The sequence below is a fragment of the Vanessa atalanta genome, chromosome 12 (genome assembly GCF_905147765.1).
Source record: "Vanessa atalanta chromosome 12, ilVanAtal1.2, whole genome shotgun sequence".
NCBI classification, from domain to species: domain Eukaryota; kingdom Metazoa; phylum Arthropoda; class Insecta; order Lepidoptera; family Nymphalidae; genus Vanessa; species Vanessa atalanta.
The window spans coordinates 11,991,513-12,009,074 of NC_061882.1; the positions used below are offsets into that span (position 1 = coordinate 11,991,513).

Below are 17,562 nucleotides of genomic sequence, written 5' to 3' on the forward strand. Positions count from 1 at the left end.
CAAAGAAAATTTAAATAATTAGCGTATTTTTCGTATTATTGGCTTTTTACTCACTAAATATTTCAATATATTCATAAATATATATGTATTAAATCGTATGGCAATGATGAAATATTTGAAATAATACTATTATATAAAAATGTAAATTTTATCTGACGTTATAATAATATTTGCATTCTTTTTTTTTTTGAATCATTACGTAATCTTTTTTTTGTATTATGAATTTGCGTTTCGTGTAGAAAAAGGGTATCGTAATTCGTTATTCAAACGATTAATTATAACTACTAACCTTTTCATTAATAAATTATTGAACAATAATGTAGTCATGTAAGCTTTTTGATATTGACTTGTATCAAATTATATCCCATTTATATTTCAACAATTATATAACATCAAATGTCAAATTAACGCCCGGCATGTGTTGGAATGTATTGTTAATTTTTTTGGAAATACATATCCAGTACGACTTACGCGTCAATTGTTGTACGTTGATGGTACTATGCCAGAAACGATCATTTAAGTGCCAATAAAAACAACATAGTTGCAATACAATCCGATGACCGATGTATGAATGCGTATAAAACGAACAAAAACACGTGTTAATTATTATATATATATATAACACAAGACTGAAGTTAATGATCTAAATTGAAAGTAAATGAAACTGCGAAGTGAATCTATTTATATAAGAAAAGAAACACATAGCGTACCAATAGTCAACATACAACAAGTAATAAGCAACATCAACTTTAGATCCTCTTTGAAAATGGGTTAGTGCTTACTGACGGTCAACTCTAGCACCGCGTGCGCTCATTGGTCAAATCAAATAGCGCGCGCTTCCCCGGCTTCCTGTTACATACTTCCGTCCCTATTCATTATATCACTATCACAATTTTCAGGAAAGCGAGAGAAAAGATGTTCTATACTTTTATATTTATAACAGTCTGTATAGGTCTCACTGCCGGGTTAAGTCCTTCTCTTCCTCTGAGAAGAAGTTAATAGATGTCACGCACACATCACTTTTGGTATAAGTGTTATGTATATTCGCTCAGTCCTTTTTCAGTTAAACATTACAAAGAAACAACGTCTCCATTCATCTTGGAATTCCCAAATTTCATCAATATCCGTTCAGCCGTTCTGGAATGATCTAATGACAAACACCCATCAATCCACACATTGGCATTTTAAATATTAGTGAACTGCATACTATATTAGAATGCTAAAATCGGGTGGATGTTTTCGTGCTTGTGTATACGTTTCCTGAATTGATGTGTTTCAGCGCCATCTAGTAGCGAGTTACAAAGTGGATATTATGAAAATCTTCTCCATGAAATAGTACATCTATAAAAATAATATAAATGAGTAAGAAGAAAATCCGTCGCTCTGTCTGTTGATCTTTCACGGTCAAATCCCTGAACCGAATTTGATAACATCTGGTATGAAGCATGCTTGTACTTCAAAGAAGGACAATTTACGCCTAACATCTAACAATCCACCCCTAAATTGCGTGAAAAGACGCGGGCAACAACTACTATACTATACCTATATGCCAACCGACATACTGATCCGCGAAACAATTTCATTGTCTATTAATTTTAAATACCACCATCAATTTTAATATAGTTACGTTATAATTTAAACCATTATTTCGTAAGTCAATAGTAATTCTTGTATTCATGCAAATGTAACAAGTTAGAAACCATTCCCCTTCTCTCGTTCGGACTTATATCTCAGTCCATAGGCAGCCTAGCGCTGATAAGTGGCCTTGACGTAACAACACTTTCACTTGTGAAATGTAAGTTTTGAGCTTAGAACATTGGAGCCATTCTTAATATAGACTGACATACAAATGATATACTTCGCATTTGATAGTGAACAGTTTAATAGTTTGATGATATCATTATACTGGATGATATTTAATGTTCATTATAGATCTATCAACTTATGAAGACGCGTCCCTCCATGTTAAATGATTATCGGCGTGCATTAGTATGGGTGAGTGATATTCGTGCTTACGAGATGTCATAGTGTGCGTGAAACATCTACGAGTAGAGACAGCAAAAAAACGTAATTTTAAATTTTCTGATAACAGCTTTGTTGACATTCAAAATGCCTCGTTAGTCAAATATTGGAATAGACTAAAGGAATTTAGATGTATGTCTGGTTTTTCAATATGGCAGATAGTTGAGGCTATTGTTAAAAGAATCGGTCTAGTATTTCTTTCCTGACCAGAGGTAGATTATTTATTGAAAATCTATAAGGAATATACCAATCGGCATTGGATCAGCGTCTTGGTGACGGACGTGACGAGTAGGTACATTCTCTCTGTAAGCGCCTCATCCATTCCGTCAATAACCTGAGCCGAAGACTTGAAGGATACAACCTTGGAATGATCCTCTTTCTAAGTATTGCTTAGGTGTTAACCAGTGACGCTGTCAAGGTCAGAAGGGTCAACAGCGACATTTAATAAAACGTAACATCACTGTATTATAATTAAAAATTGAAATATTTTGTTATATTGTGTAATTAAAAACAATTAATTTATTTTTACGTTATTGTGACTAACTAGGTTTTAGTGTTGAATTATTTTGTTTAATTAAATTGTATATAAAAGGGGTACCTTGAAATACTTAAAATAACAATTTGGGTCGAAATAAAGAGCTCAATCTCGCTCACGGTCGTTTATTATATATATGCGTGTTTAAAATTTTATATGCCGAATAATTTTGTTATATAAAGAAGAATACATAAATAAAATATTTAAATATATTAATAGTTATTCGTGTTATTAATATTATAACACGCATATATATTAAATGAACTAATATTCTGTAATATTAAAATATCGGCCAAGTTCATATTAAATCTTGCGTAAAATTCAACTCGGGTTTAGTCGCTTACGCGATATATTATTGTAAATTAAATTACTTTTATATAAAGTTATGTTTAAAAAAAAGTGAGGTATATTATTTTGTACATTTGTATGACGTAGAGGATAAAAAAGATTTCACTTAATATTCATTGAATATTATGATATATAAAAAAAATTACATAACATTGTGATTTTATTATGTATATGTATCTGAACATTTGATTGACGTTGAAAAGGAGTTGGTAGCTAATGACTTATTTGGACGTTCTTCTGAGCAGAATCTATATTTAAAATGGTGTAGCTTTAATTTTAATTTATCGGGCTACTTGAATATAGTTACAAATTAATTATTGAATGATTAATAATGAAGAACCGGGTTGTTTCGTTGCCATTTTTTTTTTAAATCTTATACGGTACCTTTTACCGTCTTAAATATTTTAGTTAAAATATCGCTTCAAACATTGATTATTATTTATATTATAGATTCATTAAAAATACAGAATGAAACGAAAAATTGTCTCTAAACAATTTTTTACAGCTATGACGTTATCGCGTTTCATAAAAAATTGTAATTCTCTATTATTGTGAGAATTTTTTTTTTCGATTTTGATGTATTAAGGATGTAATTTAGGCTACTTTTATTTATATAAGGTTGTATATATAATAATAAAGTCACGCTGCAATGCACAAATACTGTCCAGCCCGCAGCCCTCGCGCATGCCACCATACGGCTCCGCCGTCACGTCGGGTGCCTCCTACCAACGACTTAATGTCACAAAAGCTGCCTAATACTACTAGGAATTAATAATATCTTTTTAAATTCAAACGCTCACCAAGTCGCGGCTCAGCTAGTATGACATAAAAAATAAAATTTGTGCAATAAATTGAATAAAAAAACACGTTTGTATTTATTTATTCACGATCATCGTGACGTTTCGATATTTTAAAATGTTTTCAATAATATGTTAATTTGTTATCGTCACACGTGAAGCTGTCGAACTTGAACCCATACACCTCTCGTATCGCGTCCAAGGTGTTCTGCAATTATTACGGTGTTGAGCGACTGTGGCGAGGTTTTCGATTAACACAATCGAAAACTCACAGACGTAAGTACCGCTAGTCTAGATTATTTTCACGGTCTTATGTCACATTGAATGTGGATGTGAATTGTTATGGGGGTAATGCCGCGGATATTGAAATTGTATCTATTCTGTAGAAAAGAGCACTTTGAACTGTTTATAATATTAGTTCAAGAACATAATTACGTAAAAAATATTAACAAATGGGAGTATTAACGGCTGCTTCGCTATATATTTATGATAATATAATATTTATTATACGGAAGAATGTACAAGAAATAAAAAAAAAAAACTTGTAACTCCTGCTTTCTGCTTGCGTGCGGTATAAAGAACGTTTTTGGGCAGTAGCATACCCATATATAATAAAATACCAGAAAATATAATCAATTTACCATCTAACAAATTTAAAAAATACATTAAGACTATTCAATTTATCAATAAATGTTCATTAATTTATACTTTTTGGAAAAAAAAACGCTTGGAATGCCTGGGACGACTTAGACTCGGGTTCCAACAAAGGACTGATTAAACAATAATTTTGAATTTACATTATATGCGATAAATAATAACATAAATTATGTAAGATTTACAATAGGGTCGTTAAATATATACATATTTAAAAGAACAACTGAACGAGTCTTGCCTTTTCTTCTTGCTGAAGGTTGATTTCCGAGACGTTGGTAGCGGTTAAATATTGCCGAGTCAAAAATGCTTTATTGTAAAGTTTACTTGAATAAAATACATTTGATTTGATTTGATCGCTTTATTAGTATCACGTGTGAACTTCGAGTCGTAGTTTTTTAAGCGCTTTAAGCGATAATATAGCGATAACTTGAGAACAAGTTTACCGATTTAAATCAGCCTTTTTTTCAGTTTACTAATAATTTGTCGAAGGTAAATAAAATTCTCATTTCACCCGCATATAATGGAATGAGGATACTGCTATTATAATTGCGTAGCCCTGTCTATGTTCTTGTTACGCTTTCACGGTTCTTTGATTGATTTAATGATATTTAACATGAAGCAAGCTTAAACCCCAAGGAATAACATAGGCTACTTTTTAGGCCCAATACCTAACGATCAAATCTGATAGAGGGAGGTGGTCTTTGTGTCGGTGTTAGGCAAAAAGATACTTTGAATGCTTTTCCAGAGTATGAACTATCTCTGAGCTGAAATTTAATTCTGATACAATCAGCTGTTCTGGCGTCATTGTGTTATTGTTCATATTATTAGTTTGAGTAAATATCATTTACTGATATTAACAGACCTGCAAGCATTACGCAGCTGCAAGTTCAAAAGGTCTTATGTGACAAATTGACAATTGAAACCAATTTAAAGCGGCGAAAAATGTACCTTTTAAAATTATAGATAATTTAATTTTTTAAAACGTAAATCCGTATACAGTCTTTACTATGGAAAAGTAAAAGAAAATTACTTATAAATGAGGAGACGTTTGATAGAATTAAATAATTAAAAGAACTTCGAAATTAATATCCATAAAACTTATAACATTCTTATGTTAGTCAGTGCAGTCAGTGCAATCAGTGTAACTACTGATGCAGCAGACGTCCCATCTCAGTTCAGAAAGTTGGCAGCGCGTTGGTGATACAAGGAATCGTTGAAATGTCTACGGACATTGGTGACCACTTAAGCAGGTGGCACTTTCGCCAGAAGGTTTAAGTATATGATATTGATATTAAAAAATATGCAGCCACACAAAAAAAAATTAACAAATATTAGTAGCTGGTCTTTTCAGTTTAGATTTAAATATTATTGATGTGACATCTCATTTTCTTGTAATACTATATTGCCTTTCATTTTTATTTCATGAAAAGTTTTAATTGCACTATACACGAACGATCTTAACACATATATTTGATGAATACCTCGTTCCCTTTATATGATTCATCCCGATTAAATGCACATTATAATTTACTTCTAATTCTAGTGAAATTTATGAAAATATGTGAACAAAGATTTTATTTATTCTTGATGGTTTCTCTATTCATATTACACGTCAAAGGTGTTTGCAGTGCAAACCCGGCTTTAAATAACTTACTCATAAATATAGATGTATCTCTTAGTAAAGGCTTCTTAATTATGTAAAGAAAGTACACTAAAGTAACAGACTGTAAGGCTCCGCTATTGCGCTAAAGCCTCCTCTCCCTTTGAGGAGAAAGTTTGGAGATTATCTCACTATAAATCAACGCAAGTTGGGGATACGCATGTGCGATTTTTTAAAGTTTTTTAGTATATTGTGTCATTAGTTAGTCTGGATCACCCTTTAAACCGGAACATAAAAATGCTAAGTATTGCTGTCTGGCGGTAGAATGTGATGGCAGGGCGGTACATACCCAGACGGATTTGCACAACATATTACCACCAAGCGGTAGTTACTGTGTTATGATGGCGGTAAAGATGAATTTTAAACACAAATTAAGCACATATTTGGTGTTGCTTCGCCGGGTTTGAACTCGCAATTTTTGTCTAAGATTCATTTGTTTTAATTGCTGGGACATTAAGGCTGTAAAGAAAAATAAATCTTACTCATCTTCAATGTGAATTTTATGATGTTATTGTTTTTGAATGTTCTAAATGTAAGCGTGAGATGAAGTGTAGGTTCTGAATTTTTGTTGCTTCTTCATTTTTCATGCTATGAGAGTGAAAATTCAAGGAGGTATAGTTGTATACACATCATATAAACAACTCGAGTAGAGATGAGCAGGACACATGATAAGAGAAAAGACAGAAAAATGGACAAGGTTCGTAACAGAATGGTAAAGATAGGTATGAATGGAAATCTTTAGAGGAGGCCTTTGTCGGAAGACAAGCTGTACGACCAACGACCGTGAACCGATATTTTACAACAAAGTTTAAGTCAAAAGTGTAAAATGTGTTTTATAATTTATTTGTATAAACAAAAACAGCAATAAAGGTAAATTATTATTATTATTATTCTGCAAAAGCATTGTAAAAACTCAGTCCATTGCCCAAATAAAATACTTAGTCAACCATATATATAATTAAATACAATCATATATGTAGGTAATGAATAAACCATATTATCAGTTCAACGCAGTTAATACTCGACGAGTTTAAAAAAACATAAAAAATTGCAACATCCGAAATATTGCGAAAGCGAATCAATTAGCTTATTTAACAATAAAATTATCAGTGCGTCAAATAATGACTAATATGTAATGGAATTTGCCATTTTACTTAAATGAAGAAATGAGTTTCTTTCGTATAGAGAAATAGATTATAAATGTCTATGATACACCATTAAGATACAGCCTGAACTTAAGACTTCTCTTGACGCGTTAAGAAAAAAATGCGTGATTTACATGAGGGGTACGCATAGAGTGGCGTGTAAACTACATGGTGAAGTTTCTCACTAAACCGTCAATTGAATGTCTATTCGCTCGTAATAGACAACTTCACGCCTTATTTTATATTACAATGTTAATTTACAAATTTAATTTGTTTATGTTTAAAATTTTGAGTGTATTTTTTCATATATTAAGTATTGGTAAAAAAATAATAATTTACATTTATCATAATAATAATAATCATTTTATTATGAATAAGATTATTATTATTTTATTGTAATTAATTTGCATGTAATTAAAAACTCTTTTTAATTACATGCAAATTAATTACTTTTTACATTACGTATTAATTTTTAGGTACGCCTTTCCTTATTGGGAGACTAAAAATAAAATAAAAAAAATTATTCGTTTATGTTTGTACTGCAATCGGCAAATATGGAACTTTATAGTATTACTTTTCTGTCTGCCTGGATCTTTAATTCCTTTTTTTATCAAATTTAAATTTATGTCAAATTCTTCTAAGGTCCGTTGAAGATATACAAAGTAAGCTTCTAATTCTTATGATTGATTGTATCGTCGTCTGTTTGCATTGTCACAAGATACGACTATTTATGTCATTTAAATTGATAATCACACTAAATTTAGCATCGAAAATAGTTAATTTGTTATCTATATAGTTAAAAAATATATTCACTTTATAGGGAACCATCAAGCAACACGCAAAGACTATTTTAAAGTAACATAATATGTATACTAATATATTTCTTATTTATTTTTATGATAACATATGTGTGTTTATATGAGAAATATATAATAGATAATATTAAACGAGACGTTTATAATAGATAAATGTAATATATTTATTATTTATGAATAAATAAATATAATAATAGTTATACATTATATATGAAAATGCGTAACCTCGTGATGTTAACCGCGTCACTTTTATGTTAGTTCGTAGCGTAGCTTGGGGCCCCTGATTCAAAGATTTCAGAAAAGGTTAGTTGCGTCACTGTCAGCCTTATCCAGATCCTGGGCTAACCCATGACTAAAATCAGCACAGTCGTGATGAGGCTGACATGAACAGATTATAAAAATCATTTATGCCATCGCATTTATGTTATTTATCTGATAACGATTCAAACAAACGCCCATACAAATTTGATATCCAAAACATGAAAAGACTTTCTCTACATTAATTAAACCTTTTGATCTGAATAATATATTTGTATATACACGCTTAGATAAACGACGGGGTGTATTGTACTGTAGATAAGATATTGTAAACGTTTGATAATGTGTAGGTACATATTAAATACAATTACCATAAATTCACGATTGTCACGTAAATAGCTCAAATTTAAAGTACATATATATACATATAACTACGAAACACAATTTCCTATAGGCTAGTCAATACAATTTTAAATTTATTATAAATATGAAAATCTTCGACATACGCTGAATCTTCTGGTCTGGTTTTATATGTATAGTTTTAGTTGTATTACTGGTTAAGAGTAGTTTTTCAGTTAGGCATTCTAAAGAGAAATGTCTCCTACTAATGTAAATTATCTTATTTAGACATCTTTTTTCCTCGTGTGGTTGAAATAAACTGTATCAATGTATTTATATGTGAAATACTAATGACGTTAGGACTTATGATAAGAAAAAAAACTAAATAAATCGTTTTTTTTTGTGTACACGTAACCATCAGATACGATGGTCGACATTACATTGGGAATTTAAATATTTACATCCAGCAAATAGACAGTGCGTGCGTCAACAGAACGTCGCCTTCGACGCGGCTTCTTAATTATTTTGGTCATTAAATACTAAATACGTCAAAAACAAAAGCATTCACACGAAATTGATAAATTCTACGAGATGTCAATGATAATAATTCGGTTCGAAAAGGGTTTTATGTACTCGATGGTTTTGTACAAATATATTTATAGTTATATCGATTGCATAAATTTGTATTGGTATGTGATTTTTTGTGAGCCAGTGTTATTACAAGAGCAAGTATCATAACATCGTTGATCTTTTGGCATTGATAGTGAAAAGTAAAGAAAATCAGACATTACATGCTTGGTAAAAGATACTGTTTGGAGCTTATTCCAACCACGCCGTTCAAAACTGATTAGATACACATGTGGTAGAATTTAATCCGACAGAATAGGTTTCCGTTTACCCCCGAGCATGAAAATAACCATAAGTTTTTCACGGTGGAAGAAGGATTTAAATATATTTCTTTCAGTACCACTAGACTTTGACTAGGCGAAGGTTTAATACCATTAGAAGATACACGTATACATCTTTCTTCCTCCACAGATAACGTATAGATCACGTATTTACGTGTATAAAAGTTGTGACCTAATTAATGTTGCGAATACAGATTTAGTAGAACTCAGGTACAAATCGTCGGGGGCAAGAATGCGTCGTGTGAACGTCGACGTTACACAAAAGATAGCTTTCACTAAAACGCTCCGAGTTTATTTTCCTTTTGTAATAGTTGTTGAAGCCGATATGGCCCAGTGGTTAAAATTCGTTATCTTTAGCGATGATTGCGGGGTCAAACCCAGGCACGTTGCACTATGTTCATGAGCATAATTTTTTTTTTTAAATAATCTCGTGCTTAGTGGTGATGGATAACATCGTGAGCATGTATTCCGTGACAACGGTAATTTCCAACCCGTTTGGGTTGGAAATTACCGTAGGTAAGCAAATCGAGTCGTCTCTTGAATATCAGTAATCGGGTATTAGTCAAAGATCCTTTCAGTTTATTTCTTCCCACATGACTTATTTCACCGCAAATGCTTTTTAACGTAATGTTAAAATAGCGAAAATTACCTAAATAGTCACCATAATTACCAACCCATTATATATTTATTCTAGTTTGAACGAAAGCGGCGACTATTAAGGTAGAGTGTTCACCGGATATCGCGCAGAGAGAAGCTATATTGCAACGCGTTTTTGATCTCCCACCATAGAGCTAAGTCAGGACTGTGAGTCTTTCCCTCTCAGTACGTGGCTTGAGCCATTAAATCGTCGGGACCTCATAGTTGTACGCTTAAGCGATCCCGCGACGTCCCACCATGACGGAGAGAGTTCCAATATCCTTACATTGGGAAAGGCAAATTTAAAAAAAAACGCGTCACGCCAATAACACAGTAGATACTGTATTTTTGTCGTTTTTGTAGTATCTCTGACTTACGTATAGTAGAGAATCAGCCTCATTATAATGTATTTTTTTTACCTTCATTGTTAAGCTTCTTTTCATGTTTTCAAATGACTCCTAAAAAGCGTTCTGTTCATTATTTTGTCAGTTGGTTTCAATAATAGACTTTCATAAACAACAATAACGGGTTAATAATGTTTATTTAGATAGGGACATCATACAAACATACAATTTTATACAATCAAAATATACTCAATTCAAGTTGGTTCGTACAAGAACTATTTAGAATTTTGTATCTTAGAATTGCTTTTCATTTTCAATTTTTTTTTTTCAATTATTAACTACTGAAATCGTTCTAGAAGAATTCACTTGTGACGATATTTCTTTAGGAACTTAATCGAATATCAATCCTTTTATCATCTACAACTTTAAACCTTTGAAAGGTAGTCTATATCCCTCCATTCACACCTGCTTCGTACCAAATTTCTTCAATGTTGAAGAAATTTGGTACGAAGCAGCAGTTGATTTAGTGCTTTAGCTGACAAAGCGTAACAGACAAACAGGCAGTTACTTTCGTATTTATAATATATTATATATATAATATTATTTGATGTTCAATTAGACTTTTTTTTTTAAATATAATTACGTAAGACGTGTATACTTTGAAAATGATATAACGTGTTATACAAAATAGTGCGTAATGTATAAAGTTTCTCTCGTTTAAAATTAATGTTTGATCGTTTGTCAAAATTAAAGATCTCGGACTCTGAAATGATGACTGTTTATCGTAAACACGCAACGGGGATTACCCGTGCCCTTAATATAACGTGAAAGTTCGCTATTCAATTATACTTAATACCCTTTGCTTTCTTGGATTAAAATTACGTGAATTTAATCGATCGGTCATAGGAATTCAATAAAAGAAGTCGGTCGTGGGACGATGAAGCTATTTAAGAACGTTTTGGTTCATATTGTCTTGTAGAAGTCATCGATGTGAGCACTAAAGATCATCTGTGATGTACTGGAGAAACGATACAAAGAAAAAGTGTTCTTTTGTGTGTGTAATCTACACACACATAAACGAATGTACTTTTGAATAGGCACATTGACATACTAAATTTTGACCTATAGTAGAGTTGAATTATTTGTATAATTTGCATTAGAAACTACAGTTTTTGAATACAAAACTTACATTTTTTATAAATGTTGAAATCTCCTCATAAATAACTCGTTGATTTAATGGACGCGGATTGTAACCCAAGGCTTATAAAAGGTTGTAGTGTTTTCAGTAAAGTCTCAATACCTTAACAGAGAGAGAATCGGTTCAGTTTTTAAAAAGTTATTACGTTGTTACAGCCATATTCCGTGAAACTCAATCCAAGCCGGATATATAACATACATATACAATTTTATTTAACTAACATGACTGTATTTTTATATGTTGAAAAAGAGTAACTACTGAGTTTTTTGCCTGTTCTTCTCGGTAGAATCTATATTCCGAACCGGTGGTAGCTTCATGTGGTAATTTTCATTTTTTTTGGCCTGTTTTTTGTATAAAACGACTGGACTATGTGTATTTAAGTATGTTCTTGGATGGCTCATTAAGTAGTACTTCTATATTTAAAAAACATTCATTGTTTGTCCCCAGTATTCGCGTGCAATAATTTATTTATGATTCATTATTATCTATCCTGTGATTAGAATATGCGAAACATTTTAATAAATTAACAAAAACCACAATATAGGTACCTACTTGTTTCAAGTAGGCTCTAAGAAGCACATTTGAATCGTCATTCAACAAGATTATCCATATTAAATGGAAAGCTACCATTACCGAGAAGAGCCGCCAAGTAACTCTGTAGTTACAATTTTATACATGTTTTGTTGTTTTTTGATTGGCCAATTGTATAATTTATTATTTTGTTGTCTAGTATTTAAATTCGCATTATGTAGCAATGAATGACTTATTATGTTAAATCATTGATTTCTTCTGCGCGGTTACAAATGTTCTTGAGAACTGTATAAGGTTGTATGGTAAAGAATTATTTGGGCAAATAGCCCGTCTTTTGTATTAGTATATGCTGTGCAGGTCCGTCTGGGTATTTATCACCAACACATTATATATTCTTTCAAACAATAATACTTAACATTGTTGTAATTGTATGTGAGCCGATGTAACAGGTACAAGGGGAACATCTTAGTTCCCTATGTTGGTGGCGCTTTGGCGTTGTAAACAATGGTTCAAATTGCCTATGAGCAGTGTTGACCGACCGTCAGTTGGTATGTTATTAGTATTAATATAAAATAATCGTATGATCATTGATCATTATAAATCGTTATACTGTACTTGCCTTCTATTATATTTTCTTCGTGTATCTTGAAAATATGTCGACGGTGCTTCTTACATATATAAATTAAAATAAAAAGATTAATCGTTGCGTTAAAAATTCCTTTTTCGAAGGGAGTATTAACGCTCCTATTTTCCCCTCCAGTTAAGCGTGAAGCTGGTGTTAAGAGTGGGGTCGACAATGGCCCAAGAGTCAAGTTTGAATCTGCGACTTTCACACCGACGCTAACTAATATAAATACTATTAGGAAAACCCGCGTTCGTCATCCTGCCTGTATTACCATTTGTGATAACGATATTTTGAATGTGATATAGTTTAGTTGACGTGCTGAAGTAATCCAGCGGCGAGTTAAAAATTGTATAGGAAAAACATTTCGCCAGTCTCCATGGTAACCGTTCAAACCATTGGTTATTTACTTATATAAAAACACGTTGTACTGAAAGTAATTCAAGTTTCCGCCCGCGGCTTTGTCGGTATGTGGTATTAACTTATTTATTAAGCTTTTGTACTGAAATCGGTTGTTAGAATAATTATGAAAATATTTGCTAATATTAAAAAGGAGTCCTTGAAAGTTATCTATGAGGTAGTTGACTGACCCGCGTGTGTTGGGGTGGGGGTGAGGCGTTGGTAGGCACTATTTATCCTGTTCTGTAATCCTGACAGTTTATGCCAAATTTCATAATGATAGGTTGAGTAGTTTAGGCGGGTAGGCGTAAAAACAATTAAACACGTGCTCACTTATAATATCGGTATGTTTTAAATTATATTTAATTTATTTCACTATAATCTATTTCACATATAATTAACCTTGATTACAATGTAAAAAATATCAACCAGTTGAAATTTCTTAATAATTTCAATATGCCAAGGTGTAATTTCGTAATCCCAAGGTTCGATTATACCTCGTCACTACCTTATATGTGATTAATTCAAGCTTATATGGCCCAGTATGGTATCTGAAATTACGTCATGAAAAGAACATTACGAAGGCAGAATCTTACTGTTTAAAAAAAGGAATAATTAACTCCTCCCCCCTTTCTATTATTATACTAGCCACCAGTCACAGCTTCGCGCTTGTAAAATAAGGGTCTACATGAAACGTTTCTATAATAATATATATATTGGGCGGCATATATGGCTGACGAGGTAAACAATCACTCTCATATTTCAGCCTGTTTACAATAAATCAACTTTGTTCATATGAATATTGATTCAAATTTGGAATTTCAATGCAATATTAATAATATTCCAACAATTACGAACTCATCGCAATCGTTTCTTCATGAGGCTGAATCGTAAATAAAGAAAGTAGGTCACAAATCACCAACCGTAAGATAAACGAAAACAAAGAAGTTCAACGTCCTCTGTCTTATTGTTGACGATATTAGGTACGCTAAGTGTTTTTTTTTTTTTGAAGCAAATGACCCACCCAATTGTATTTGACCTATTTCTGATGACGAGGCGTATTGATAAATTTACTAGCAATTTTTTCTATTATCCGCAAACTATGAGATCAAAATCAAAATATTACTTATTTGAAAGGATTTGTGCAAGTACTTAGTTACTTTAGTACTTTACTTTTACTTTAGTTACTTTACTTTAGTAGTTAGTTACTTACTTCATTGTCAATTGATAATATTAAATTGAATCTTTGGTAAATATTTTCAGCGTAGTATCTAAGAGTATAATTATTAATGTAAGAATATTCAATATCAAATTAAATTTGAATCTAGGATCTAACTTCAGAGTTATAAACCAATCAAATGACATAAATATCAACTTATTTAGCTATACATCCTACATATATATACTACATTAAATATAAGATATAATAATATTACGTTTTTATTCATAAACTATTTATATGATAAAAAAGATTTTCCATTAAAAGGTACGGAATATGACTTAGAAGTAGGAGTCAAACAATTCGAACAGCCACTGTAATGTAATTTAATTGTATAAATTTTTATGAATAAATCATAGTTTTCATTATTTATTACAAGTCGAGACGACTGTGCCAAGATTGCGACAGCTCTACTGTTATACCCTCGACGATTAACTAACCCCTTTGCTCTTATAGATTAAGATTAACCCACTCTGTCTAATAATACGAAAACCTCTCACGTTAGACCTGTGCCTTTTTTCTTCGTGCTTTCTTTTGATAATTCCTGAATTGTTAGAATTAAAAAAACTTAACAATATTGGTATGAATAGCGTTTATTTTCTTTTCCAGGTGGCGCTCAAACATGTCGTGCCCTGCGGCGCACAAGCACCCGCCCGCTTAGCACGTGCGCCGTGCTCTGTAAGAGTCCAACTGAACAACCGCCCGGCCCGCCGCATACCGCTAAAGACGCCGCAAGCAACGGTTCGTATTAGAATATTTAACGTACCATCATTTGTTTTGTTTCGATCGCTGTATAATTATACTAGTATTAAACACTTACGATCAAGTATATGCAGAATGAATTTGAGCAGGAGCTGGCAAAATCCGGAACAATGAAAACCTCAGTCCCGATTTTAATAAAAATAAAAATTGCATAATTGGATCTGGACGATTCCTAATTAAGGATATAGATTTTTCCGTAGCCGTTGAATCCAACACCGCTATTGCTCAAATCGTAATAGGAGATTCGGCTAAAGGAAGTCCATCACACATCTAACAGATTTTTATCCAAATACATGCAAATTACCTCACGATGTTTTTCTTCACCGCCGAGCATGAAATGGATATAAACTGGACCCTCATTTCAAAGATAACAGAAGTAAAAATGTAATATACAATTTTCCTCGTTTGTTTTTGTATTTAAATAAGATGCAAATCTCTTAATGATTCGTGCTAAAGACTTTCTTATATAATAGAGGCGGAAAGCGTGCGTTTCAAGATCAAATTGATTTCAATTGTAAGGGAACATCGCTCAGTTATTGTATGTTATCATTTGACAATGGAACAATTGAACGCGATGATGTCAAGGTCAATCAAACCCTATGCGTATATACACAAGGTTGAATTTTCATTGTTCAAATCTCACTGTATGACGACGAGTCGTTATCACTGTTACAGATAAAGGTCAAGATCCAGTGTCCATATGGAACTAGCCATTATTTTCAAGGGTCATAGCGTAACCATACCTTAAACTGTTGCTGTTGTGAAATGTACTGGAACGAAACTTCACTAAATTAGTTATAGTGTACATACTAGTGACAAGCCACGGCTTCGTATGCAATGTATTAATAAATAAAATGATTTTCGATAAATCTTAATGTATACTTGGCAATAATTTAGCTTTCTAAAAGTGGTAATATTAAAATATTCTTTCTATAAATAGATCCATAAAAGCACATTTTATTTGTCATTCATACCAATATTACAAAGTCTTAGGAATTGGATAATTAGGTCCGGAGATTATCCCTACATACAAACAAAAGTAGATAAACTTGATATAATATAATTTACATACTGTAAATTATTTATTTATCCTTAATTGGACTGGTAGTCAGACATTTACTAACCCACACAAGTATTAATAAAAGTTGTTAAGTCTTAAAAGAGAAAATCAATGTTACGAAATAAACGAAATGTTGTGAAATGTCTTTAAAATATTAAGCATTAAGTATTATAGTTATATAAATGTACTAGCTACCCATCCCGACTTCCGACGTGTACAATATCATTACATAGTATAAAACTAAATCGCTCACGCTGTCTGTCTGTCCCTGTATATGCTAAGTCTTTAAAAATCTTTTAAAGTTACACAACGGATTTGGATGCGGTTTTTTTTTTTCAATAGATAGATTGATTCAAGAGGAAGGTTTATATGTATAATACATGCACAGTTTCTAAAGTGGTGTCGTAAATGAACACATTTTTGTGCGCTTACATTGCAAACGCTGGATGAACCCTACGAGATAGATCAAAATAATGTACTACCGTATTGGTATATGTCTCTCTTAGGTTTGTATATGTTATTTCTTAGGGATAACCCACAATAACAATTTTTTATCCTTTACTTTATACGGGAATAATGGCTTATTTTCGAAGCTATGTTAAGCAATGCAGCATTAAGAACAAACATAAAAGGTAGGAGACAAACTGCTTTAAAATCTCTTAAATTGTTTTAAGCTTACATAGGGCGGGAAGTCAACTTCGCCATAAAAATTATAGCCCACTTTACGACGCACATGTATACTTTAATGATCGTTGTGTTTGTCGGTTTAGCTATAAGTACTTGCTACACAATTAATCAAAATAAATCAAGTTTATGAATTTGTGTAATAGTCAATTGTTTGCTTAAAACCTTTTTGGTGAAGCTAAGTAAATAAATGATAAATTGTTTCAGGTTCATCATCAGGCGGTAAGAAGTCGGGGGGTAATGGCGTGCTTACATGTCCGAAGTGCGGAGACCCTTGCACTCACGTGGAGACGTTCGTCAGTTCCACCAGATTCGTCAAGTGCGATAAATGTCACCATTTCTTCGTCGTACTTAGCGAGGTCGATACTAAGAAGAGCATCAAGGACAATGCCGAGAATAAATCTGGATTTTACAGGTATTTTGGTACATAAACTAGTTACTCCTGCTACCCGATTCCAAACGTTCACGTGCTAGAGGCTATTATGACATAACGGCCGCTGAATTTCGTCACCGGTTGTTCAAGGTCTGTTACTTTCCGAAAATGTGGTAGAATTTTGGTAATCAATAAAAAGAGAAATGTTTCAAGATCGGATAAAGATATTTGAACTTAGTTTATATGTAACTAG

The 17,562-nt window shown here is 32.3% G+C and overlaps 1 protein-coding gene across 6 annotated transcripts in view; it reads left to right on the plus strand.

Annotated features, from left to right (window-relative positions):
* LOC125067960 (ATP-dependent Clp protease ATP-binding subunit clpX-like, mitochondrial) overlaps positions 1–17,562 on the plus strand; it is a 39,756-nt gene that overhangs the window by 6,980 nt on the left and 15,214 nt on the right. For all 6 annotated transcript variants that reach the window (XM_047676900.1, XM_047676897.1, XM_047676898.1 and 3 more), the window contains exons 2-3: positions 15,040–15,171; positions 17,144–17,351. In XM_047676900.1, the coding sequence (XP_047532856.1) occupies positions 15,040–15,171; positions 17,144–17,351 (340 nt within the window). The remainder of the gene's footprint in view (positions 1–15,039; positions 15,172–17,143; positions 17,352–17,562) is intronic.